Here is a 25,945-nt window from a genome sequence, read left to right as displayed (position 1 = left end):
AGCCAGATAAACACATGAGGGAGAAAGCAATAGAAGAATGTAGATAGGCTGTGTTGGAGTTTGGTGGGAGGGGACTCTTGTGGAGCATGAAAACTGGCATTGACCTGACGGGCCGAATGGCCTGTTTCTGCGCTGTTAATACAGGTACTTTGTCATCCCATGTACAGCCATGGGATAAAAGAGTCATATGGGTATGGCTTACAGACAAAATTCATCCTTTGCTTTCCAGACCTTGTGGGGGGGCGGGCACTATGAGGGTGGACATGTTGGGCAACCAATGGGAGGAGGGTGGGCGGGACATGTTGGGCAACCAATGGGAGGAGGGTGGGCGGGACATGTTGGGCAACCAATGGGTGGCAGTTGATCATGTGATGAAACCTCCCGGAATATGTGCAGCCAGAGTTGGCAGCTCATGTGGTGAACTGGGGTGTCTAAATATTATATAAGCTGTTTTTGGCTAAATATTGTATCTGGCTGGAAATGGTTTTCTGCTATAAAAATCATATACCAACCTCGACAATTCACTGATATTGTAGAAATGATATAATTGTTTTATGAGTTTTTTTTAAACAAAGTATTTTGACAGGCAGTGAGATAGCCGCCAGCCGTTGCTAAGGGCGGGAGGGTCCTTGAGTGCAGGCGCCGCCATCTTGATTTCCTTCAATGGGGGAGGGAGAGAGTGAAGGAAGCGGAGGTTGGCCAGAGCTCAGCAGCATCCGTCTCCATCTGCAAGTTTTGTGAGATGAAGGGGCTCCTCTCCCATATCATCTTCTTCAGCGGGCTCTGGGCTTCCGTGCGGCCGGTGTCTGGCGACTCCCTGGTGAACGAGGATGTCAAACGCTCGATAGATTTAGGGACCCACTTGGCCAAAATCACGGCCGATGTGACGCTGTCCAACAGCGGGCCGTCCCCGGCCTCAGCCTTCATCCTGGCGTTGGAGCCGGGCCTGGAGGACCACTTGGCCTACATAGGAGTCACCGTAAGCAATTTTGTTTGCCCAATCGGTCATTTGGATTGCAAATACTTAATTTGCAAGCTTTAATCGCAGATTTCTTTTTTGTTTTTTTGCAAACCCCGTTGACGCTGCAAAAGAAGAAAAATGGGCCAGGAAATGTTGGCGAACGGGAGTAACCAGTTGCATTTGCCCAGACGGTGCATTTATGTTCTCCAAGAACGATAAGGGGAGGCTGACGTGTCTTTTGAAAGTTTTGCCTGCTCTGGGGGTTGAATGAATGACTCTTGAGCTGCGCTTCCGTGTTGCTGCAGTTCCAGGAGTTTGACACGTATGCACAAAACTCCAGTGTTCAGGGTCATTTACCCACATTGCACTGAGTGGGATATGTTTTAACCGCATTACACTTATTAAATAAAGTATCCACAAATATATATTTCAATTTGAGAAAAAGTAAACCTTTGTGAGGGTGAAGTATTTAATTTCATCATTTTGTGTGTTACTCTCAAACTCTTACCCTTCTCTGTTAGATGTTAAATTTATTTTCTCCCCCCCCCTTACTTAGTCCCTTACTCGCCAGCCATTGGAAAGTGTTTTTTTAAATAAATTCCTGATTCACTTTTATCAAAACCGCTAACAACTTTGTGTTTTTTTTAACTGTGATATTGTGTCCTGAGACATCCAGCGTTTTCTTTACATGGTTATCGCCTGTCTGTGAAATGCTTTAAAGAAAGGAAGACTTGTATTTATGTAATGCTTTTTCGTGACCTCAGGATGTCCCAGGGTGCTTTCAGCCAACGAAGTAGTTTTGAAAAGCATAGTTGCTGTTCTGTAAGACATGCAGCAGCCAGTTTGTGCACAGCAAGCTCCAACAAACAGGAAAAGTAGGAAGACTTGTATTTATGTAGTGCCTTTGACACCGAATGTCTCAAAGTGCTTTACAGCCAGTGAAGCACTTTTGAAGTGTAGTCACTGTTTTAATGTAGGAAATGTGACAGCTTATTTGTGCTCAGCAAGATCCCACAAACAGCAGTGTGATAATGTCTGGATAATCCTTTTTTTTGTGTGATGTCAATTGAGGGATAGGTATTGACCAGGAAACTGAGAATAACTTCTCTTTGAAATAGTACCGTGCAATCTTTTGTCAGAGATCAGATTAATGTCTCATCCAAAATAAAACACCTCTACAGTGAAGCACTCAGTTCCTCACTTGAGTGTCAGCCTGAGTATTTGTGCCCAAGTACTGGATGATTCTTGAATGCAAAACCTTCAGATTGAGAGGTGCATGTGCTACCCACTGAGCTATGGCTGACCCAGCAATCTCATTTCACTATTGGGAGTGATTATAAATAGCCTGGTGGCCTCCAAGAAATACTTTGAAGTTAGCCACATTAGGAGATACTTTTCTACTTTTTGGGAATCTATCCCCTGGAGACTTCTGCATTCAATTTCCTTAAAATTCTTGACATACCCCATGATCATGTTCCAGCCCGGTACTGCCACATCTGCTGATGAAACGCTCATCCATGCCTTTGGGTGGCTGTGTTCTACTGACTGGCTTCCCACCTCGAGATTGCCAAAAGCACTAACTCCTGCCAATGCTGAAAAGTATGGTTTATGCGCGATGATGTCATCACATACTGCAGTGTCAGCGGTGAAGAAAGGGGGGATGCTGGCCTTTTCAGACTTCACACTGACTGGACTTTGCAAAGGCAGAGCTTTTTCTCCCTTCTGTATTAATTTGGCCTGTGCCGCCTTTAATGCAGGCGCCTACCTGAGTCGTCCCTGATGACCAACGCCACACCACCTTCTCAAGGGCAATTAGGAATGGATAATAAATGCTTGCCTAGCCGGCGATGCCCACATCCCGTGAATTAATTTTTAAGAACAACAGTGAAGTCACAGACACTGACTGCTTATTTGGGGAGTGCACCTTCTGTGCTTGTGATGTCAACAGCACAGCCACCCTAATTTGCACCAAACCTCATTTACCAGTCACCCCGTGTGCTTGCTGACCTCCGCTGGCTCCCAGTCCAATAACACCTCATGTTCAAATTCCTCCATATGGCCTTATCCTCCCTATCACTCACTTCCTCCGGCCATATCTTGGTATTGCTCCAATTCTGACCTTCTGCACATCCTTAATTTCCACCACTCCACCATTGGTGGCTGTGCCTTCAGCTTCCAAGGCCCTAAGCTCTGAAATTCCTAGGAGCCCAATTTTTGTCTGATTACACTTCCCTGAAGCACCTTGTGATTCTCCACCCCCACCCCCCCCCCACCTCTTCCCCCGCTGCCTCCAGTCCATTTTAAAGGTGTTGTATAAATGCAGGATAATGTTGAATGGCCTGTTTGATGCTGGGATATTGAATTGTTGGCACAGGTCTCTTTGCCTGAGATCACTGAGTCCTTAAAGTCTGAGACCAATCCTGGAGGTTTCAAACTGGCAGCCTTGAATCAGTTGGGTAGCACTCTTGACTGAGAGTCGAAGTTTCTGTGCTTGAGCCTAACCCGAGACTGAAGTGGATAAGCCCAACACTGCCAGTGCTTAGAATGTTTTCATTATTGCAAAGGGGATTGAATGCAAGAGTAGGGAGATTATACTTCAGTTATACAGGGCATTGGCAAGACCACATCTGGAGTACTATGTACCGTATTAGTCTCCTTATTTAACAAATGATCTAAATGCATTAGAAGCAGTTCAGACAAGGTTTACTAAATTAATGCCTGGAATGGGCAGGTGGTCTTACGGGGAAAGGCTGGACAGGCGAGGCTTATAGAAGAGTATGAGGCGACTTGATTGAAACATAGAAGATCCTGAGGGGACTTGACAGGGTGGATGTGGAGAGGATGTTTCCTCTTGTGGGAGAATCTAGAATTGGGGGTCACTGTTTCAAAATAAGGGGTCGCTCATTTAGGAGAGAGATGGGGAAAAAAATTTTCTCTGGTTGTGAGACATTGGAATTCTCTTCCTCAAAAAGGCAGTGAAAGCAGGATCTTTGAATATTTTTAAGGCAGAGGTAGATAGATTCTTGATAAGCTAGGGGGTGAAAGGTTATCGATAGGCAGGAATGTGAAATTAAAATCAGATCAGCCATTATTTTATTGAATGGTGGAGCAGGCTTGAAGAGCCGAGTGGCCTTCTCCTCCTAATTTATGTACTAGTACCCTGGAATGTTGCTTTGTTGGAAATGACACCTTTTGATGAGACATTAAACCAAGCCCCATCTGTCTCCTCAGCTAGATGTAATGATTCCCATAGCAGTATGTTGCCCTCATCTAACATCAGTGAAAGATATTATCTGGTTATTAGTTTATTATTGTTTGCTGTGTACATACTGCTGAGTTTCCTGACTTTGTAACAGTAATGTCATCTTTCCTTCTCTCCCTCCTTGTGCAACTCAATCATGCCCTACTGTAACTGACAGATTTAAATAATGTCTTATCTAGTGTCTTGCTCATTTGCATTGTTTTAGTAATGTCCTCTTTCTTGTATGGTTCACTTGCTGTGATATTGTTCTAGTGGCTTTTGAATAATGGTAAATATATTCCGTTGGGTTAGTTACAGAGTAAAGCTCCTCCTTCAACATGGGTGACAGGACAGACTTACCCACGATAAATATAGCTAACCCCGTGCTGTACCTGTCCTGGGAGTGTTTGATGGGGACAGTGTAGAGGGAGCTTTACTCTGACTCTGACCCCGTGCTGTACCTGTCCTGGGAGTGTTTGATGGGGACAGGGTAGAGGGAGCTTTACTCTGAATCTAACCCCGTGCTGTACCTGTCCTGGGAGTGTTTGATGGGGACGGTGTAGAGGGAGCTTTACTCTGTATCTAACCCCATGCTGTACCTGTCCTGGGAGTGTTTGATGGGGACAGTGTAGAGGAAACTTTACTCTGTATCTAACCCCGTGCTGTACCTGCCCTGGGAGTGTTTGATGGGGACAGGGTAGAGGGAGCTTTACTCTGAATCTAACCCCGTGCTGTACCTGTCCTGGGAGTGTTTGATGGGGACAGTGTAGAGGGAGCTTTACTCTGTATCTAACCCCGTGCTGTACCTGCCCTGGGAGTGTTTGATGGGGACAGTGTAGAGGGAGCTTTACTCTGTATCTAACCCCGTGCTGTACCTGAACTGGGAGTGTTTGATGGGGACAGTGTAAAGGAAACTTTACTCTGTATCTAACCCCGTGCTGTACCTGCCCTGGGAGTGTTTGATGGGGACAGTGTAGAGGGAGCTTTACTCTGTATCTAACCCCGTGCTGTACCTGCCCTGGGAGTGTTTGATGGGGACAGTGTAGAGGGAGCTTTACTCTGTATCTAACCCCGTGCTGTACCTGTCCTAGGAATGTTTGATGGGGACAGTGTAGAGGGAGCTTTACTCTGTACCTAACCCCGTGCTGTACCTGTCCTGTGAGTGTTTGATGGGGATGGTGTAGAGGGAGCTTTACTCTGTATCTAACCCCATGCTGTACCTGTCCTGGGAGTGTTTGATGGGGACAGTGTAGAAGGAGCTTTACTCTGACTCAGCCCACAAGAAGATATCTGCCATTACACAAAAATTGTCATTCTGTGAGAGTAGCCGGGCAGTTGATCCATGGTTGGTCCTCCGCTCCCTTCTCCCTGAGAATGTGCAGTGTCAGGATACCCTCCTTGTATAATCATACCCATCTCCAAATCTAAGACCGTGAATGGGACGTTTATCCCTGGACAAGAGAATGACCCTGGAGCAGGGAGGTTCCATTGGAATAGGAGGTTTCTCCTTGAGTTTGTTCATACTCGGCTGGCAATGATTTTGTTGGATAGGGGCCGTGGATCCATGGTTGAGAACCCCGGGCCTACAGCAGCTGGCCCCAGTAGTGAATTATTAGCAAGAAGCTGCAGGACTGAGCCCTTCCTCAACTCATTTCTCTTCCTCAATGTGTGCAGTGTTAGCTTATTGAAATCAGCAGGCAGTTGGTGTGTCAGCCTTGCCTCAGTGCCCATGTGTGGAAAGGCTCAGGTGCTATTCCTGAGATTCGGGCATGTAATGTAGCCTAACACTGCATTGCAGTTCTGAGGGACTGGTGCACTATCAGAATTGCTGTCTTTCTGATGAGGCATTAAACCAAAGCCCTATCCAGATTTGTGAAGTGGTTTGCGACATGCTGAGGCTATGGAAGGTATTATGTAAGTGTAAGTTTGTTCGTTCATTGTTTGCCATTATGGCCCTGGGCTGATCTGAGGAAAATAAGTGATTTCTATCCATTGGTGGAAAGTGCTGTGTGACAGGTTTTCTCTCTTGTGAATCCTGCTGACAGTTGGTATCTGGGCTTTACATGGCGATTGCTCATTTGGCTGAGAAACCAAACGGGCTAGTGCCAGTGAGACAGTAACCCAGTGGAGTCAGTGCTTTAAGGGAGCTATAGAGAAAGTAGGAAGAAACAAACAACCTACTGGAACTGAGTGGGAGCACAGCTAGCTGTTGGGCAGAGCTATTAAACTGATGACCATAACACCAGACTTTGTGGCTTTTGTCCCTGCTGCTTTCACCATTTCTTATTTTCAAGGTTCCTGGGGTTATTTGGTAGGGTCAATTGTTAGTTGCTTGATCTTCACTTTAGGATTAATTGGACTGTATTATTTTATCCAGTTGAAAACCGATGATGAAGAAGAAACTTCATTGGCTTTGGAAGAGACACGTGTCACAGGGCAGAGGTAAGTTCTTTATCTCCATCCTGCCCGTATCTATTCTCTTGCCTTTGTGCTCATTCAAGGGCTCAAGGCTCTCAGTTGCACTGAAAAATGCATCAATTTTGTCGCTCACCTCCGCCCCCCCCCCCCCCCCCCCCCCCCACCAAACCCGAGGCCAGGGATGCACGTTATTATCGTCCAAGTTGATTTTCCAGTTTATCACATCCATTTTCCTTGGATTTAAGTTGCAAATGGCGTGTGTGGTTTCCTAAAAACCTGCTGCTGCCTCCTCTTCCTCCTTCCAAAATTCTGAGGCTGGACTTTCCGGCCCCACCTGCTGCCGGGATCACCTGGCCCTGCTGAAAGTCGGTGGACTCCTGGCTGGGCCGCCATGACGGGTTCCGAAAATCCCGGCCCCCCCGGCCCTATAGTTACCTGTCTTTCACTCACTGTGCAAGTATGTTAATGTTACTGTCGCAGCTTTTTCGACCGCCCTTTTCTCTGACTACTTCTGTGTTTGAAAGCTCCAAAGCAGTCCCAACAAGTTACCTTTTGGGAATTAAAGACTGATACCACCATGTTTTATCCGTTTAGTAACTGTGTCGTGACTGGGATTCTGGGGAAAAATCAGGAACCACTAAAAGTGTGGTAACAGGCTGTAGATGCTGGTTCAGTTGCAATTCCCAAGTCTGGTTATTAGGTAAGGGTGCCCAGGGATGTGGAACAAAGCTGGGTAAATGAAATTGAGGTACAGAACAACATTGATTTAATTTAGTGGAGCAAGCCCAAGGAGCTGTGAATGACATTCTGTGGTTTCTTCTTACACCCATTTATCACATTCCCAAACTTGCATGCTTGAGACCAGTTATAAGACCACAAGATGTAGGAGCAGAAATAGGCCATTTGGCCCATGAAGTCTGCTCTGCCATTAAATGGAGATCATGGCTGATCTGATAATCCTCAACTCCACTTTCCTGTCTTGATTCCCTTACTCGTTAAAACTCTTTCTATCTCAGACTTGAATGTACTGGATGACCCAGTTTCTACAGCCCTCTGCGGTAAAGAGTTCCACAGATTCACTACCCTCTGAGAGAAGAAATCCCTCCTCATCTCTGCTTTAAATGGGCGCCCCCTTACTCTGAGATTATGCCCTCTGGTCTGAGACTCTCCCACAAGGGGAAACAACCTCTCAGCATCGACCCTGTCAAGCCCCCCTAAGAATTTTGTATGTTTCAATAAGGTCGCCTTTTGTTCTTCTAAACTCCAGTGAGTACAGGACCATATATAAGATGCACTGTAAGAACTTGCTGAGGCTTCTTCAACAGCATCTCCCAAGCCCATGACCTTTACCACTTTGAAAGACAAGGGCAGCAGGCGTGTGAGAACACTATCACCTGACATGGACAAATATCCATTGTTATCACTAAATCAATATCCTGGAACCCCTGAAGTAGCTAAAAGCAAGAGAATCAGCAGGATCAGTTGTGTAATTGGACTAGAAACCCAGAGATTGAGAATTCATATCCCACCAGAGTAAGTTATGAAACTCATGGGGCTAGCGCCTTAGAAAAATGGCCACAAATTGCTGTAAAAACATATTTTGTTCGTTCTTTCAGTGATGAGAGCTGTCCACCTGTACCTGGTCTGGCCTACGTGAGACTCCAGCCCTTCATTGTGAAGTGGCCTAGCAAACCAATCCATTGTAAACACAATTTCAACTTGAAACCCCACTGGGACATTTAGAATTGGATGGTAAATGTGGTGATGCCCATGTCATCTACTCCCTGTGAGCAAATAATTTCTCATCTACCTGAGTGTACATTATAGTATTAATGCTATTTTGGGTTAACTGGTAGGGGTTTTGTTTTTTGAGTCTAATGCACAAAGAAACCTCTTGGGAGCTAGCCCACCATTTTCTGTTTTAATTACAGTGGTAAGTTCTTCAGAGTGAAGTTGGGAATGCAGCTGGCTGCTGGTGCCAAAGTCAAGCTGGCACTTGAATCTACGTTCACACATGTCTTGCGCCCTTTCCCAACTCACATTGCCCAGGCCGAGAAGCAGTTTGTGGTCTTTGAGGGCAATCACTATTTCTACTCTCCGTATCCCACTAAGACCCAGACCACTCGAGTCAAGCTTGCTTCAAAGAACATCGAAAGCTACAGCAAGCTTGGTAACCCCAGCAAATCTGAGGATTCCATTGATTATGGACCATTCAAGGACATCGCTGCCTTCAGCCAGGTGAGAACAGCAAGTTTGCTTTGTTGTGCTCCCTCTGTCAGGATCCCACCTCCACTCCCTCACCAAACCTCTTGACTTTTCTGGCACATATAATTTCAATGGCTGATATTCGGCACACAAAACATGGGGTTCGCATTGTGGGTTCATCAGGGTAAAAGAGACTTGACCGATGAACACTCCAGCCGGGACCCAGTCTGCACTGATGAACCTGAATGTGTGTCTCCTGCGTGTAATTAATTTTATGTTCCAAGCATTTGTTTGGCTGCAAGTAGGGGTTCTGCTCTACTGTTTACAGTGATTTGCTCACCTGTTGGCAAAACCTTTGCTGTGCCTTTGCCTGATGAACCCAATAAGATGTAAATGCACAACCATCTGCGTTCCATTAGTGATTTGTGTCACTGGTCCACCTGATACTGTGTTGAAAACATGGCCAATTTTAGGGAGAAATTGAAAAATTTATAGGGCTGTGGGGAAAGAGTGTTAGAGTGGGAGTAAGTGAATAACTCTTTCAAGGAGCCAGCACTGGCGCATTTACTTCCTGGGTTGAATTTCTCGCCCTTGAGGTTTGGAAAGGGTTGTTCTTGAAACAGTTGCCTCCTTGGTGAGTAGATTTCAGCTATCAGCTACAATGAGAATGAAAGAATGTGCACTTGTTTAGTGCATTATCTCAACTCAAATGTCTTAACACATTTTGCAAACCAAATGATTGCTTTTAAGTATAGTGACAATTGTTATGTTGGAAAGTGTGACTGTTAATTTGTGCAGAGTGCATAATTGGTCTGGGGTAAAAGCAAAATACTGTGGATGCTGGAAATCTGAAATAAAAACAGAAAATGCTGGAAAAACTCAGCAGGTCTGACAGAATCTGTGGAGAGAGAAACAAAATTAATGTTTCAAGTCTGTATAACCCTTCAGAGCTGAAGAGAAGTAGAAATGTGATGAAATTTATACTGTTTTGGGGGGGATGAAGCAGGTGAAGCCAGCAATAGGTGGGGGCTAAGGAGAGATTGACAAAGATTTCATGAACTAAAGGATAAAGGGAGTGTTAATGGTATTGTTAAGGGCTAAAGAAGTCACTGTTTAACCCTTACTTCTACCATTAACTCTCCCTTTGTCTTTTTATCTTCAGCTCTGAAGAAGGATCATACGGACTCTAAACGTTAACTCTGTTTCTCTCTCCACAGATGCTGGCAAATTGGTCTAGGGTATATGGCATTCATTTGTTCTTTCTCTGACTCCCACTCTCACACCCGGCAAACATGAAATGATTCTCCCTTCATGGTGCAGAACTGTTTGCTGACAATGCCAGACTCAGATTGTCAACTTGGCAGAGACTGATGTCCTCGTTTTGGATTTTTGATAATGCTTGTAGAAAGACCTGGGGACATGAAATGATCAGTCAAACATGTTCCCACCAGACTCTTTGAATTCTGCACTCTGCAAGGTATCTGTGAAAATGTAGCCCCAAGCGTATTAGGAAGAGAATAAGCGATGGCACCTAGACAGGAATGATGAGATACCTTTGGTTATTTTTCCCACTGATGGCATGCTTTGTGATCTGTCCTTGACGTTTCAGGACACGCTGAGGTTGCACTACGAGAACAACAGCCCTTTCCTGGCTATCGTCAGCATGACCCGTCTTATCGAGGTGTCGCACTGGGGAAATATTGCCGTGGAGGAGACCATTGACCTGAAGCACTGTGGTGCAGTCCTGAAGGGGCCATTCTCACGCTATGACTACCAGAGACAGCCCGATAGCGGGATCTCCTCCGTTAAATCTTTCAAGGTACTTTTCACTTTTCAGCTATTACACATTGGACTTTATAAATAGAGGCATAGAATACAAAAGCCTGAAAGTTATGATAAATGCATGCAAAATGCTAGTTCTGACCCAACTGGAGAATTGTATCCAATTCTGGGCACCACATTGTGGAAGGATGTAAACCACAGAAATATTTATTAAAATGATTCCAGGGATGAGGGATTACCATTATTTACAGTGCTGCCCTGCCACATTGGAGATGTATCAAACACCACAATACAACGTGGTGCAGTGTTATTGATGTACTGGATAGTTCGACTTGGGACACTTGTTGGCTTAGGGGGTGGGGAGTATGATTCATGTTTATGGATTTTCATTGTTTGAAATGCAAAGATCCTAGATTCAATTATGAATAAGCCCACTTAAGCTGAATTCCGAATGATGGGCCAAATGGCCATATTCTGTGCTGCATCATCCTCTAACTAGAGGAGCCGCAGTCTAATTCAAATCCCCAATTTGAGGAACGTTTAAGGTGGCAGGATAGTTTAACAAGGCAGATAGCAAGGCATATGGGACCTTGGACTTTATAAATAGAGGCATAGAATACAAAAGCCTGAAAGTTATGATAAATGCATGCAAAATGCTCGTTCTGACCCAACTGGAGAATTGTATCCAATTCTGGGCACCACATTGTGGAAGGATGTAAACCACAGAAATATTTATTAAAATGATTCCAGGGATGAGGGATTACCATTATGTGGAGAGACTTAGGGAAGCTGGGGCTATTCTCCTCAGAGAAGAGATTTGATAGAGATGTTTAAAATTGAAAGATTTAGACAGAGAATATAAAGAAACCGTGTCCAATTGCTGAAGGATTGATAACCAGAGGACACAAGGTGATTGGCTGAAGAATGGGAGGTGACATGAGGGAAAACATTAGTTTGCGCAGCGAGTGGTTAGGATTTGGAATGCACTGTCTGATAGGGTGGCGGATACAGATTTAATAGTAGCTTTCAAAAGGGAGTTGGATAAATACTTGATGGAGAAAATAACTTGCAAGAAAACAGGGAAAGAGTGGGAGAGTTGAACTAACTGGTTTGCTCTTTGAAAGAGCTGGTGCAGACTTGATGGGCTGAATAGCCTATTCTGTGCTATACTGATCAACGAAATGTATTAAAGTAATCTACACAATGCTGCTCAGTGGAACTGATCTCTGTCTTTATACCATTTAGCTTGTATTGTTTCTCCTCTTTCTTCCTACCAAAATGTTTCATCTTAAACATTTCTGCGTTGAATTTCTTCGGCCACGTGTTTGCTCATTCCACCAACCTGTCTCTGTCCTCAAGAGTTCACAATGCTTCCAAGTTTTATGTCATCTGCAAATTTCAAAATTGTATCCAAGTCATTGATGTACATCAAAAACAGGAGTGGTTCTGGTACTGTTTCCTGCTTGTTGCAGACTATTCTACCTGCTGCGGCCCAGGATGTTTACTATCGTGATGATATTGGAAACATCTCCACCAGCCACCTGGTTGTTCTGGATGATTCCGTGGAAATGGAAGTCCGTCCTCGCTTCCCACTCTTTGGCGGCTGGAAGACTCACTATGTCATCGGATACAACCTGCCCAGCTACGAGTATCTTTACAATCTTGGTTAGTACCTATCTTGGCATCTTAAACGGTAAGAGAGATCTAAGTGAGTGCTATTTGTTCAGACTCTTTGCGCAGCATCCACTTGAAAAATTACTTTGAACCTAACCAGTGACAACACTTTGTGATGATTACCAGAGGTAATCAGTATGACTAGAACCTGTTTGTCTGCAATTCTGGACAGGCGATGGCCAGTCTGAAGCCTGTCAACCCTGGGCTAAGTGCCCCATCAGCACTGCCCAGAACCCACAGCTCTTGTTCTTTTTCTCTCTCCTCTCCTGAAGGCAATATCTTTCAGTGAGCCTTCAAGCAGTGCCTCACCCAAATCACTGGCCTTCATGTGCAAAACTAGATTGTCAACAGGGTATTCAGCCACAAAAGGCTTCACATCATCGGGAATAGGAAGAGTCTCATGCGGAGCTCAAATGGTGATGTAGACTTGTTGGGCCGAAAGACCTGTTTCTGTGCTGTGGACAGAAGTTCACAGACTCTTAACAGCACAGAAGGAGGCCATTCAGCCCATCATGTCAGCACCGGCTCTCCAGATGAGCATTATTGCCCTGTCTTTTCCCTATACCTTTGCATGTTGTTTCTATTCAAATAATCATCCAATGCCCTTTCGAATGCCTCCACCACACTTCCAGGCAGTGCATTCCAGACCCGAACCACTCGTGTGAAAAAGTTTTTTCTCACGTCGCACTTGCTTCTTTTGCAAGCTGCTTTAAATCTGTGTGCTTTCATTCTTGATCTTGGGAACAGCTTCTCCCTATCTACTCTGTCCAGCCCCCTCATGATTTTGAACATCTCTATCAAATGTCCCCTCAGCCTTCTCTCCAAAGAGAACAGTCCCAACCTCTCCAATCCATCCTCATAACTGAAGTTTCTCAACCCTGGAACCATTCTTGTAAACCTCTTCTGCACTCTGTCCAATGTGTTCATATCCATCCAATAACATGATGCCCAGAACTGTACAGAATACTCCAGCTGAGGTCTAACGAGTGTCTTATATAAATTCAGCATAAACTCCCTGCTCTTGTACTCTCTGTCCCTATTAATAAAGCCCAGGATACTATATGATGCTTTAACTGCTCTCTCCACCTGTCCTGTCCTTCAATGATCTATGCACATATACACCCAAGTCTTTCTGCCCTTGCACTCCCTCCAAAATTTTACCCCTTATTTTATATTGTCTGTCCATGTTCTTCCTATCAAAATGTATCACCTCACACTTATCTGCATTGAACTTCATGTGCTACCTATTTGCCCACTCCAACTTGCCTATGTCATCTTGAAGCTCCACACCGTCCTCCTCGCAGTTCACAACATTCACAAGCTTCGTATCATCTGCAAACTTTGAAATTGTCTCCTGCACACCAAGATCTAGATCATTAATATATATCAGGAAAGGCAGGGGTCTCAATACGACCCCTGGGGGACTCCACTACAAACCTTCCTCCATCCATTGACCATTACTCTTTGCTTCCTATTTTTCAGCCCATTTTGTATCCACATTGCTACTGTCCCTTTTATTCCATGAGCAGTGACTTTTCTCACAAATCGGATGTGCAGCACTGTGTCAAATGACTTTTCAAAGTCCATGTACACCACTTAACCTCATCGACCTTTTCTATTACCTCTTCAAAAAACTCCAAGTTAGTTAAATATGATTTCCCCTTTGGAAACCCATGCTGGCTCATCCTTATCAACCCATATCTTTCCATGTGACTACTAACTCTATCCCGAATCATTGTTTCCAAAATGTTGCCCACCACTGAGGTTAAACTGACTGGTCTGTCATTGCTGGGCTTATCCTTATGACCTTTTACGAACAAGGGTGTAATGTTTGCAATTCTCCAGTCCTTGGCCACCACCTAGGGAAAACTGAAAGATTATGGCCAGTGCCCTTGTAATTTCTGCTCTCACCTCCTTCAATATCCTTAGATGTATCTCATCCGGTCCCGGTGCCTTGTCAACTTTAAGTACCAACGAATCTATTCAACATTTCCTCATCAATTTTGAACCCTTCTAGTGAAAGAATTTTCTTGTCTGTCACCATAGCCTGGGTAGCACCCACCTTCTTGGTAAAGACGGATGCAAAGTATTTATCTAATACCTCAGCCATGGCTTCTTCGTCCGTGTGTAAATTCCCTTTCAGGTCCCTAAACAGCTCGGCTCCTCCTTTTACCACGCTTTTTACTATTTGTATGTCTATAGAAGAATTCGGAATTCCCAGATTTTCTCAACATCCCTCTTCACTTCTCTAAAATACTTGGTGGAAGCCCAGGCCCAACATCCATACAGGATGAGATCAGTCTTGGTACCTCATTGGTCTTTGTGGCTCATTGGCAGTCTTCCCACCAACCCACCAGGGAGTGTTTCACTTTACTTGATATTTTCAGTGCCAGAAATAATGTTGGTCTAAGATTGGATCAAATCCATGTGTCCCATTCTTGGCCCCTGCCCCACCACTGTAATTGGATGGTTATGCGTGTACTGCACTTGTATTTATTCTGCTGTTGTAATTGTTTAGTTCCACGTCCATCACACTTTTTGTCTCCTGCCAGGTGACCAGTACGCACTGAAGATGAGGTTTGTTGATCATGTGTTTGACGATCAAGTAATTGATTTTCTTACTGTGAAACTAGTCCTACCAGAGGGAACGAGGTAAGCGATCAGCCAGAGTCTCTGGGTTCGGGGGAAGGGGTCATTTGGAGTCTGTGCTGTATTTTCTTTTTTACATTCCTGGGAATTGCACCTCTCCTGGGTGCTGTCCTTTGCCGGGTGCAGTCTGAAAGCACTGCTCTCACCAAAGTGGCCATTATTCACACACGAGCTCCTGTTGAGTATAACCTAGAGCCAAATTTAGCCCTGCACTCATCTGACCAGTGTCAAAGTGCACACAGGCACCAGGACCAGTTCACGCTTCATTCGTGTGCTCACTGACCTACTTTTGCTCACAGTTAATGTCTCAATTTTAAAATTCTCATCTTTGCTTTCAAATCCCTCCATGGCCATGCCTCTCCCTATCACTAATCTCCTCCAGTCCTAGAATGTTCCAAAATATCTGCATTGTTCTGATTCTGGCCATTTGAGAATCCCAATTTTAGTCACTCTACTATGGATGGCCGTGTCTTCAGCTGCCTAGGCGCCAATCTCTGGAATTTCTCCCTAAACTTCCCTGTCGCTCTACCTTGCTCTCTTTCTGAGGTGCTCCTTAAAACACTCCAAGCAGTTGGTCACTGATCATAAAGTTCCCTGCTCACTGGTATCTTTGAGTTTATTGTGAATTGTGAAGTGGTGGCATCAGCATCGATTCTAGGCCGATGGAATGTTTGTTGCTCAGCTGTTGCCAGGCGGCACAGGAATTTCCAAGCCTTTCCGCTGGAGTGCATGAGGTCAATCTTCTTTGCTGTTTCCCACCATTTTATGAGGTGTCCTTCATCAAGGGACTCAGTCAGACAAAGCAGCAGGGGTCAATGGGATTTACTCAGAATTCCTGAAGAACATTGGGTCACAGGGAAGGAAGTAGCTAGCCAAGCTGTTTACCAAGGCCCACAGCATGGGCATTATTTCAACCACCTGGTGCCGATCCAAGATACCGGCCATTGACAAGCTAAGGAAGCAACTCAATGATGCGTACAGCTACCACCCATAACCCTGCTCTTATAACATACAAGGTCCTGGAATGCCACCTGCTAAACAGGCTGAGTTCCATCCTGCAAGCAGCAATGTCTCTGCCCCCACACACCGCCCCAGGTTTCTGCACAGGCCGGAACTGCCCTGAGCAGATTCTATCACTGACCTCATATTGAGGCTGGTTTCTAGGAAGGTCTGAAGACAGGAACTACCTTGGTTGACTTATCCTGTGCCTATGACACAGTGTGAGGCACAGGCATGCTGCTGAAACACTCCAAAATCATCTGCTGTGTGAAAACCCTACAGCTAATCAACTCCACGATCAGCAACCAACAGCTCCTTGTGCACTTGGGAGATCAAATGAGTCACCCACACGCAGCCAACAACGGGCTCCCCCAGGAATCGGTCCTTTTCAATATAAATTCCAGCGATCTCCCTCGCACAAAGTCACGGTTCCTCACATTTGCTGATGCTTGGCCCTGGATTTCCAGGCTAAAGAAAACAATCGATTGAAGATCCATGTTCTCTGGAAGCCTACTTCCGAAAATGGAGCAAAAACAAAAATTGCTGGAAAAACTCAGCAGGTCTGACAGCATCTGTGGAGAGGAAGACAGAGTTAGCGTTTCGAGTCCGTATGACTCATCAGAACTGTTCTGATGAAGAGTCATACGGACTCGAAACACTAACTCCTCTGCCTTCCTCTCCACAGATGCTGTCAGACCTGCTGAGTTTTTCCAGCAATTTTTGTTTTTGTTTCAGATTTCCAGCATCCACAGTATTTTGCTTTTATCTCAGAAAATGGAGTCTCTGACCAAACACTGCCAAGACTGTCATTGCAGCCTTCAACAACTCAAAGGCCAGGGAAGAACTTCGTGTTCAGTTCTGTGGCCAATCATTAACCCATGACCCAACGCCATCACTCTTGACGGTACATTGTCCTATCGGCAACACCTTCAGAACATCAGAGCAAAGGTCAAGATAAGAGTGAATCTTATGGGGAAACTAGTAGGTACCACCTGGGGCAGCAGAGCCAACATTACACCCTGCTTCACTCACCGCTGTTTACCCAACAGCACAGTACAACTGCTCATCCTGGCTCAGGAGCCACCACACAAACGTCGTAGGTATCTACCCTACACCCCAGGAAGTCGAGGATTATTTCTTGGATGTTGAGACCGACAGGCTTCCTGTGCTTTAACATATTGAACCTCTTGATGTCCACAGGGAAAAATCTTCAAAGAACGTCACTTAACAGCTAACAAAGTAACCCCATTGACACAGGACCGCCAAAGAAAACCCACACACTTGTCTGAAATCCAGTAGATCCTATTGGAACATACTCTACACCCTACAAACTCTCGACAACCCCACGTCTCAATGGACACCACCTAGTTTTCTGCAAACTGGTAACTGAACAAAGTGTTGAAGTCCCAGGTTTCCCCTTCCATGGAAAATCTGGACAACCCTCAACCATTTGAGAATGGACCAGGAAAGGTATCATTTGCTCCACAATTAGAACATGAGGAGCAGCTCAACTTGTGACCATGACCATCCAAATCAGACCATCGTCCACAAACTAAACTCCTGCCCTGAGAGACCCATTGCAGGTGGCATCACAACCCTTCACACTGTGTCAACTGAAACCATTGAGTGGATTGTTAACTTTGACACTTATCTATAACTGCTTCCCTAGCCATTCAAATAACAAAAACCTGCCCTAATATCACCTGTGTAGCTGGTGTCAAATTTAATTTAACAACTCTGCTTTGAGGCACCTTGGGTGCTTTATTATATTAACGGCATTATATAAATACAAGTAATAGTTCGTCATTAGTAGCAATTAGTAAAAGATATACTTCTGTGTGAGGGGCACTGAGCAAGAGCTGGAGTCCTGGTCACCCTTACTCTCCCCCTGCGTCGGCTCCAGACCACTACTTCCAACTGTAATGCCCAGACTTACATTCACAAGCTTTGTTAACTGGTGATGGCTTGTGAACCCTGGCTGATGCCATACTGCGCATCAAATTTACCAGTTGGACTACCAACTTTGAATAAAGAGACATTAAGGGTGGAGGAAAGAGCAGATAACAGAGAGAACTACGCAATGAATAATTTAAAACCAGGCAACATGAGAGAGTCCTTGAGACCCATTAAATGCGTTTGTATGTGGCAGGATAGTTCGTGCACGAAAAGGCTACTGTTTTCACCTGTGTATTTTTCTCGTATGTATATTTGATTACTTGCTGCAGATAATCCTTGGCAGATTTTTGAGCCAGAGGGAACTTTACTCTGTACCTAACCCCATGCTGTACCTGTCGTGGGAGTATTTGATGGGGACAGTGTAGAGGGAGCTTTACTCTGTATCTAACCTCGTGTTGTACCTGTCATGGGAGTATTTGATGGGGACAGTGTAGACGGAGCTTTACTCTGCATCTAAACCCGTGCTGTACCTGTCGTGGGAGTATTTGATGGGGACAGTGTAGAGGGAGCTTTACTCTGTATCTAACCCCGTGTTGTACCTGTCGTGGGAGTGTTTGATGGGGACGGTGTAGAGGGAGCGTTACTCTGTATCTAACCCTGTGTTCTACCTGTTGTGGGAGTATTTGATGGGGACAGTGTAGAGGAAGATTTAGAGTCATAGAGGTCTACAGCACAGAAAAAGGCCCTTCGGCCCATTGAGTCTGCACTGGTCAAACAAGTATCTAATATTCTATTCCCATTTTCCAGCATTAGGCCCATAGCCCTGTATGCCATGGCATCACAAGTGCACATCCAAATACTTAAATGTTATGAGAGTTTCTGCCTCTACCACCCTTTCAGGCAGTGAGTTCCAGATTCCCACCACCCTCTGGGTGAAAAAATTCTTCCTCGCATCCCTCTAAACCTCCTGCCCCTTACCTTAAAACTATGCCCCCTGGTTATTGATCCCTCCACCAAGAGGAAAAGTTCCTTCCTGTCTACCCTATCTATGCCCCTCATAATTTTATACACCTCAATCATGTCCCCCTCGATCTCTTCTGCTCCAGGGAAAATAACCCCAATCTATCCAATCTCTCCTCATAACTAAAACTCTCCAGCCCAGGCAACATCCTGGTAAATCTCCTGTGCACTCTGTCTAGTGCAATCACATCCTTCCAATAATGTGGATTCCAAAACTGCACGCTTAACCAGCGTTTTCTACAGTTCCAGCATAACCTCCCTGCTCTTACATTCTATGCCTCAGCTAATAAAGGCAAGTATCCCATATGCCTTCTTAACCACCTTATTTACCTGTCCCATTACCATAAGGGACCATTGGACATGCAATCCAAGGTCCTTCTGATCCTCGGTACTTCCCAGGATCCTACCATTCATTTTGTATTCCCATGCCTTGTTTGTCCTGCCCAAATGCATCACCTCACACTTATCTGGATTAAATTCCATTTGCCACTGATCAGCCCATCTATATCCTCCTGTAATCTAAGGCTATCCTCACTATTTACCACCCCACCAATTTTCATGGCATCCATATACCACAAACAGCAAGGAACCCAACACCAATCCCTGTGGAACCCCACTGGACACTAGCATCCAGTCACAAAAACACCCCTCGACCATCATCCTCTGCTTCCTGCCACTCAGCCAATTCTGGATCCAATTTGCCAAATTGCCTTGGATCCCATGGGCTCTTACCTTCGTTATCAGTCTCCCATGTGGTACCTTATCAAAAGCCTTGCTGAAGTCCAAGTAGACTACATCAAATGCATTGCCCTCATCTACACACCTGGTCATCTCTTTGAAAAATTCAAAAAACCTGTATCCGACCTTATGCTGTACCTGCCCTGGGAGTGTTTGATGGGGACAGTGTAGAGGGAGCTTTACTCTGTATCTAACCCCATGCTGTACCTGTCCTGGGAGTGTTTGATGGGGACAGTGTAGAGGGAGCTTTACTCTGTTTCTAACCTAGTGCTGTACCTGTCCTCGGTGTGTTTGATGGGGACAGTGTAGAGGGAGCTTTACTCTGTATCTAACCCCGTGCTGTACCTGCCCGGGGAGTGTTTGATGGGGACAGTGTAGAGGGAGCTTTACTCTGTATCTAACCCTGTATTGTACCTGTCCTGGGAGTGTTTGATGGGGACAGTGTAGACGGAGCTTTACTCTGTATCTAACCTCGTGCTGTACCTGTCCTGGGAGTGTTTGATGGGCACAGTGTAGAGGGAGCTTTACTCTGTATCTAACCCCGTGCTGTACCTGTCCTGGGAGTGTTTGATGAGGACAGTGTAGACGGAGCTTTACTCTGTATCTAACCTCGTGCTGTACCTGTCCTGGGAGTGTTTGATGGGCACAGTGTAGAGGGAGCTTTACTCTGTATCTAACCCCGTGCTGTACCTGTCCTGGGAGTGTTTGATGAGGACACTGGATAGTTGAAGTGGAGAATTCCATTTTCCAGCATTAAAATTCATTGCCTTGAGCACAAAAATATAATTGCTCAGTCAGTTAATTTTTGCCCTTCAATTGCACAGGAACATTCAAGTGGACACTCCATATGCGATAGACCGACAGCCCAATGAGCTTCACTACACCTACCTGGACACTTTTGGGCGGCCTGTCATAATTGCTCACAAGTCTAACCTGGTGGAGCAGCATATTCAGGATATTGTAGTAAGTTGATTGGATGTGATGTATCCAGTGATGAGGGGGCTCATGGTGGATACCATGATCAGGGAGGGCAGGTGAGAATTGATGACAGATCCACTGATAGCGAGGCTCGTACGTTGGTGCTGGTGTTATTCACTTTGCATATTTCCTATAGTGATGTCTGCGCTGCTATCCCGACATTCGGTTCTATTTGCCTTTCAGTTACATGACTTCACAGACAAATGAGGCTGTATTTGCACACCCAGGACCCATTCCAGAGCCACAGCCATTTCACAAAGGAATTAACCTGGGCTGGTATTAAACTCTGTTAGGATTACACTGCCTGCCCTGGTGTTTCTGAAGCAGGCTTTGGGATTGAGGTGCTATCCCCTCCCTCACCCCAGTATATGTACAGTTGGCACTCGGAACCCATGCCCACCACTCTCCGGGACAGCCTGAGTTGTGGATTTTACACCTTCCCATAGACTAGTGATGTTCCTTGTGGGCTCATTATTTTGACATACCAGCTAGTAGCTGTTCCACCCCTTCCCAATGAGGCTGCATTAAACTATTGAACCATCAGAGAGTTGCCTGCAATAATGATTGTACTTTCTCAGGGTTGTCTGTCCTCTTTTTCTCTCCCTCTCTTCAGATCCACTACACTTTCAACAGGATCCTGATGCTGCAGGAACCCCTGCTTGTGGTTGGAGCTTTCTACATTCTCTTCTTCACCGTCATCATTTACGTGCGTTTGGATTTCTCCATCACCAAGGTGAGTTGGTTAAAGTTAACATTTATAATCCTGTCACTGTCACGGTTCTGCCCACTAATTTGTCCCTCTAGAAAGTTTGGCTCATCCAGGACTCTGCTGCTCATATCCTGTCACAGTAAATCCCAGTTCCCTATCACTCACTGCTCACTGGCCCCCAGTCTGGTAGGACCTTGTTTCTCCCCTCCACCCCAACCCCAAAGTTCTCATTCTTTTGTCGGCTATGGCTCCGTTGGTAGTGCTCTTGCCTTTGAGTCACAAGGTTGTGGGTTCAAGTCTTACTCCCAAGACTTGAGCACAGAAAAATCAAGTTTGACACACAAATGCTGTACTGAGGAAGTGCTATACTGTTGGAGATGTCTTTTGGCTGAGACCCTAAATAAATGTCCCGACTGCCTTCTCCCGTAGACATAAAAAAATCTGATGCCGTTACTTGGAAGAGCAGGGGAGATATTCCCAATGCCCAGGTCAACATCAATCCCGCAATAAAATCACATTATTACATTGCTGTTTGTGGGATCTTGCTGTCCACAGTTTGGCTGATGTATTTCCCATGTTGCAACAGTGACTTCATTTTTAAAATAAGTACTTCAGTGGCTATAAAGCGTTTTGGGCATCTGGTGGTTGTGAAAGGCAGTATATAAATGCAAGTCTTCCTTCCAAACCCCTCCATGACTTTTCCCACTCCCTATCTCGGTAATCTACTCCAGTCCTACAACCCTCAGATATCTAAGCTCCTCTAATTCTGGCCGCTTGAGCATCCACGATTTTAATCACTGCGCCATTGGCAGCTGTGCCTTCAGCTGCCTGGGCCCAGGCTGTGGAATCCCCTCCCTAAACCCCTCAGCCTCGGTCTCTTTGAGAGACTCCTTGAAACTAAACCTCTTGTTTGGTCACTTGTCCTAAATCTCGTTAGTAACTTGGTGTCAGATTTTGATTCATGTTTGTTCCTGTGACGTACCTTGGAGGTGTTTCACTATATTAAAGGTGCTATCACTAATCTTAAAATCTGCAACATAACACCTATTAAACTCACTGTATCAGAGCCTGCTTTGTTTCTCTTTATTTTCTCCCCCCAACCCCATTCCCAGAGACTGTGGTGACATTGAATTGCACAGAGGCCGATTTGATGGTTACACTTCTTTCAGCTAACAATATCAGCAGCAGTTCTCAGCTTTGCTTTGGTTTATTTTCTTTCTCTTCCTTTCCTTCCACATGATCTCCCCCCCCCGCCCCCGGCAGGACCCAGCAGCAGAAGCCAGGATGAAGGTGGCATCCATCACAGAACAGGTTCTGACTTTGGTGAACAAGAGGCTGGGCTTGTATCGCCATTTTGAAGAGGCTGTGAATAAGTACAAGCAGTCGAGGGACATTGGCACCCTGAACAGCGGCCGGAAGACCCTGGAGACAGAACACCGGGCTCTTTCTGCCGATATAAGCTCCCTGCAGTCAAAGCTGAAGGCTGAAGGATCGGACCTGGCTGAGAAGGTAAGGGATTTGTGCTTGGTCTGTCCTGGGACACATGATGCATGTCAGGCTTCCATCATCATCAAAAGGCAGGTACAGCGTGGGTGAGATACAGAATAAAGCTCCCTCTACACTGTCCCCATCAAACACTCCCAGGACAGGTACAGCGTGGGTTAGATACAGAGTAAAGCTCCCTCTACACTGTCCCCATCAAACACTCCCAGGACAGGTACAGCGTGGGTTAGATACAGAGTAAAGCTCCCTCTACACTGTCCCCATCAAACACTCCCAGGACAGGTACAGCACGGGGTTAGATACAGAATAAAGCTCCCTCTACACTGTCCCCATCAAACACTCCCAGGACAGGTACAGCGTGGGTTAGATACAGAGTAAAGCTCCCTCTACACTTTCCCCATCAAACACTCCCAGGACAGGTACAGCACGGGGTTAGATACAGAATAAAGCTCCCTCTACACTGTCCCCGTCAAACACTCCCAAGGCAGGTACAGCACAGGGTTAGATACAGAGTAAAGCTCCCTCTACACTGTCCCCAGCAAACACTCCCAGGACAGGTAAAACTACTTGTTTTTAACTGGCTGAATTATGGGGAAGCTGGATGAATGTACTTTGCTATTTTCACTGCCCAGTCTGCAGATTTTTTTTATTTGTTTATGGCATGTCAACATCGCTGGCTGGGCCAGCATTTATTGCCCATCCCTAGTTGCCCTTGAGAAGGTGGTGGTGAGCTGCCTTCTTGAACCACTGCAGTCCATGTGGTGTAGGTACACGCACAGTGCTGTTCGGGATGGAGTTCCAGGATTTTGACCCAGTGACAGTGAAGGAATGGTGATATATTTCCAAGTCAGGATGGCGAGTAGCTTGGAGGGGAACTTCTAGGTGGTGGTGTTCCCATGTGTTTGCTGTCCTTGTCCTTCCAAATGGCAGCGATTGGGGGTTTGGAAGGTGCTGTCTAAGGAGCCTCAGTAAGATTAATTGAGGAACTGGCCATATTAAACTTGGGAGAGGGAGGCAATGGGATGAAAAGGAAGAAAAGATACTTTGTGCTCTTGTCTTTTAGTCAAAGACTCTATCCCTTGTTTTGAGGAGGGAGGGAGTTTTCATGAAGCATTATCAGGTTCTGCTCCCTGGCCAGGAAGTTATTCTCTACTGCAGGACCATCCTTGAATTACAAGACAACCCCCTAGTTTCTCTTTTCCAGTACAAACCAACTTCTTAATCACTCCTTCCCCCTTTCTCCTCGACCTTCATCAACACGTGTGAGGTACTCATGGGCTACTCTGTCACCGAGATTGAGACCTCTGCCACTTCCCTCCTTTTCTCCTAGCCCACTTTGCAAAGTGCCCCATTTTTTCCCCCCTGCCATAGCCCTGAACTCTCATCTTTCTCTTTCTCTCCTATCTCCCCCTCATGCCTTCTCTGAGCTCATCTTGTCCATGGGGTCCATCTTCCATTCCCTGACCCTGTTCCCACTTGGGATGTTTTGTTCATGAGCTATAGAAATGTAATTTGTTGTTTGCTGTGAGTCTGAGCTCACTGGCTGCTGGATATGGGAAGGAAGGAGGGACTGGGTTGGGTTCTGTGTAACTTATGGGCTGACTCTGGCTCTCTCCCACAGGTGTCTGAGATCCAGAAGCTGGATGGTCAGGTGAAGGATCTGGCACTGAAGGCGTCTCAGGAGGCAGAGCGGCTGGTAGCTGGCAAAGTGAAGAAGGACACATACATCGAAAACGACAAACACCTCTCCTCCAAGCGGCAAGACCTGGTGTCCAGGATCGATACTATCCTGGACACCTTGTAGTAGTGATCGGCAGAAACCTGTGTGCATTTGGTTTATCTCCTCCTCCCCTGTAAATGCAAGATCAGATGGTATTAAATCAATTATTTTGTTTTTGATGTATTGTGTGGGTCGAATATAATTGGGTCAAGGAGTGGCGACTGCTTCAGACTTTGAGGCTTTTATAGCATGTGGGAGAGTTGGTCTTGTTTCTCTTTATTCTTCTTAAGCAATCCCCTCCCCTCTGCCCCATGTCCCTGCTTATTGGTCCTTTTGAGGTTTTAACAGGAGCCGCCAAAAGGCCATGGATTGCAGAGGGTGGGGATGTGGGTGGCTGTTAGCATGGAGTGAGATTCAGTGTGAGAAGCTGAGTGTGAAAATGATCACAGTGTTTATTTGAAAAACCTTCACAGATCAAACATTCCCCTTGTGTAATCAATTTTTTATTTTTTTAAAGGAGATGAAAAAAAAGCTGTTTTTTTTACTGTGAATCATTGTGAAACCTCAAACTCTGACTGGCTATTCCATTTGGTGGGGGGTGGGGGGGGGGGGGGGGGGGGGGTGTAGTTGTTCTCTCCCTTCCCAGCTCAGCGTCCACTTCCCCTACTTGGAAACTAATTTCAATGCTCTTGGATTTCTTAAAGTTGGACAGAGCAGAATTAAAAGTACAATTGAACCATTTTCCCCGTCTGTCTGATATTTGTGGCTGTTAATGTTGTAATTTTTTATATAAATCTTTACATCTCTCTCCCTTGTACACTGCTGAGGGAGGGGAGGGGAGAGAGGGGGCAAAACCAGAGCTGGATTCTAGAACTGGAAGAGGCAGTGTTCAACAGGAGTATACCAAACAACCGCTATACGTACACCAAGAAGTCTCTGACAGCAGGGCTGGGTGATGACGAGAGAAGTAACGGTCAGATCTCTAACTCCTGATAGCTGGGAAATGTGAGAGACCCCGTCAGAGGAGATCAGAATCTGGTTTGGCAGCATATGAACAATCTGTCAGCTCAAATGATTCGCTCATGTTGGATTGTCAGTTGAGTGCTGACTATCTGCAAGGTTCCCCCACCCCTTTGCACCCAGAAAGAGTTGGGGTAGAGGAGTGGAGAAAATTCAGTTTAACTTCACATCTTGCCCCAGTGTTGATTATACAACTCATACATTCACTTCAAAATGTAACTCATTTGCATTCTGAGATGTTTTGGTGGAACCAACATTTCCTTAGCCACCATCATCATAAAAAAACAATGATCTGGTCGTTTCTCATCATTGTGGGATCTTGCTGTGTGCAAATTAACTGCTGTGTTTCATCTAACAGTGATAATATTTCAAAAATACTTTGGCTCTAAAAGACATCCTGAGGTACTATTTGAACACGAGAATTTTTATTAT

The 25,945-nt window shown here is 45.5% G+C and overlaps 1 protein-coding gene across 1 annotated transcript; it reads left to right on the top strand.

Annotated features, from left to right (window-relative positions):
* Positions 1–647: 647 nt before the first annotated feature.
* On the top strand, positions 648–24,672 carry rpn1 (ribophorin I). Its single transcript, XM_041191322.1, has 10 exons — positions 648–979; positions 6,580–6,644; positions 8,552–8,858; positions 10,435–10,644; positions 12,080–12,272; positions 14,834–14,933; positions 20,408–20,546; positions 21,175–21,294; positions 22,534–22,779; positions 24,395–24,672. The coding sequence occupies exons 1-10, from the start codon at positions 743–745 to the stop codon at positions 24,575–24,577; spliced, it is 1,800 nt and encodes a 599-aa protein (XP_041047256.1). The 5' UTR covers positions 648–742; the 3' UTR covers positions 24,578–24,672.
* Positions 24,673–25,945: the final 1,273 nt, after the last annotated feature.

This window comes from Carcharodon carcharias, chromosome 7, assembly GCF_017639515.1.
Source record: "Carcharodon carcharias isolate sCarCar2 chromosome 7, sCarCar2.pri, whole genome shotgun sequence".
In the NCBI taxonomy this organism is placed as follows: domain Eukaryota; kingdom Metazoa; phylum Chordata; class Chondrichthyes; order Lamniformes; family Lamnidae; genus Carcharodon; species Carcharodon carcharias.
The sequence above is the reverse complement of the archived record's forward strand: the minus strand, read 5'-3'. Positions and strand labels throughout refer to the sequence as shown.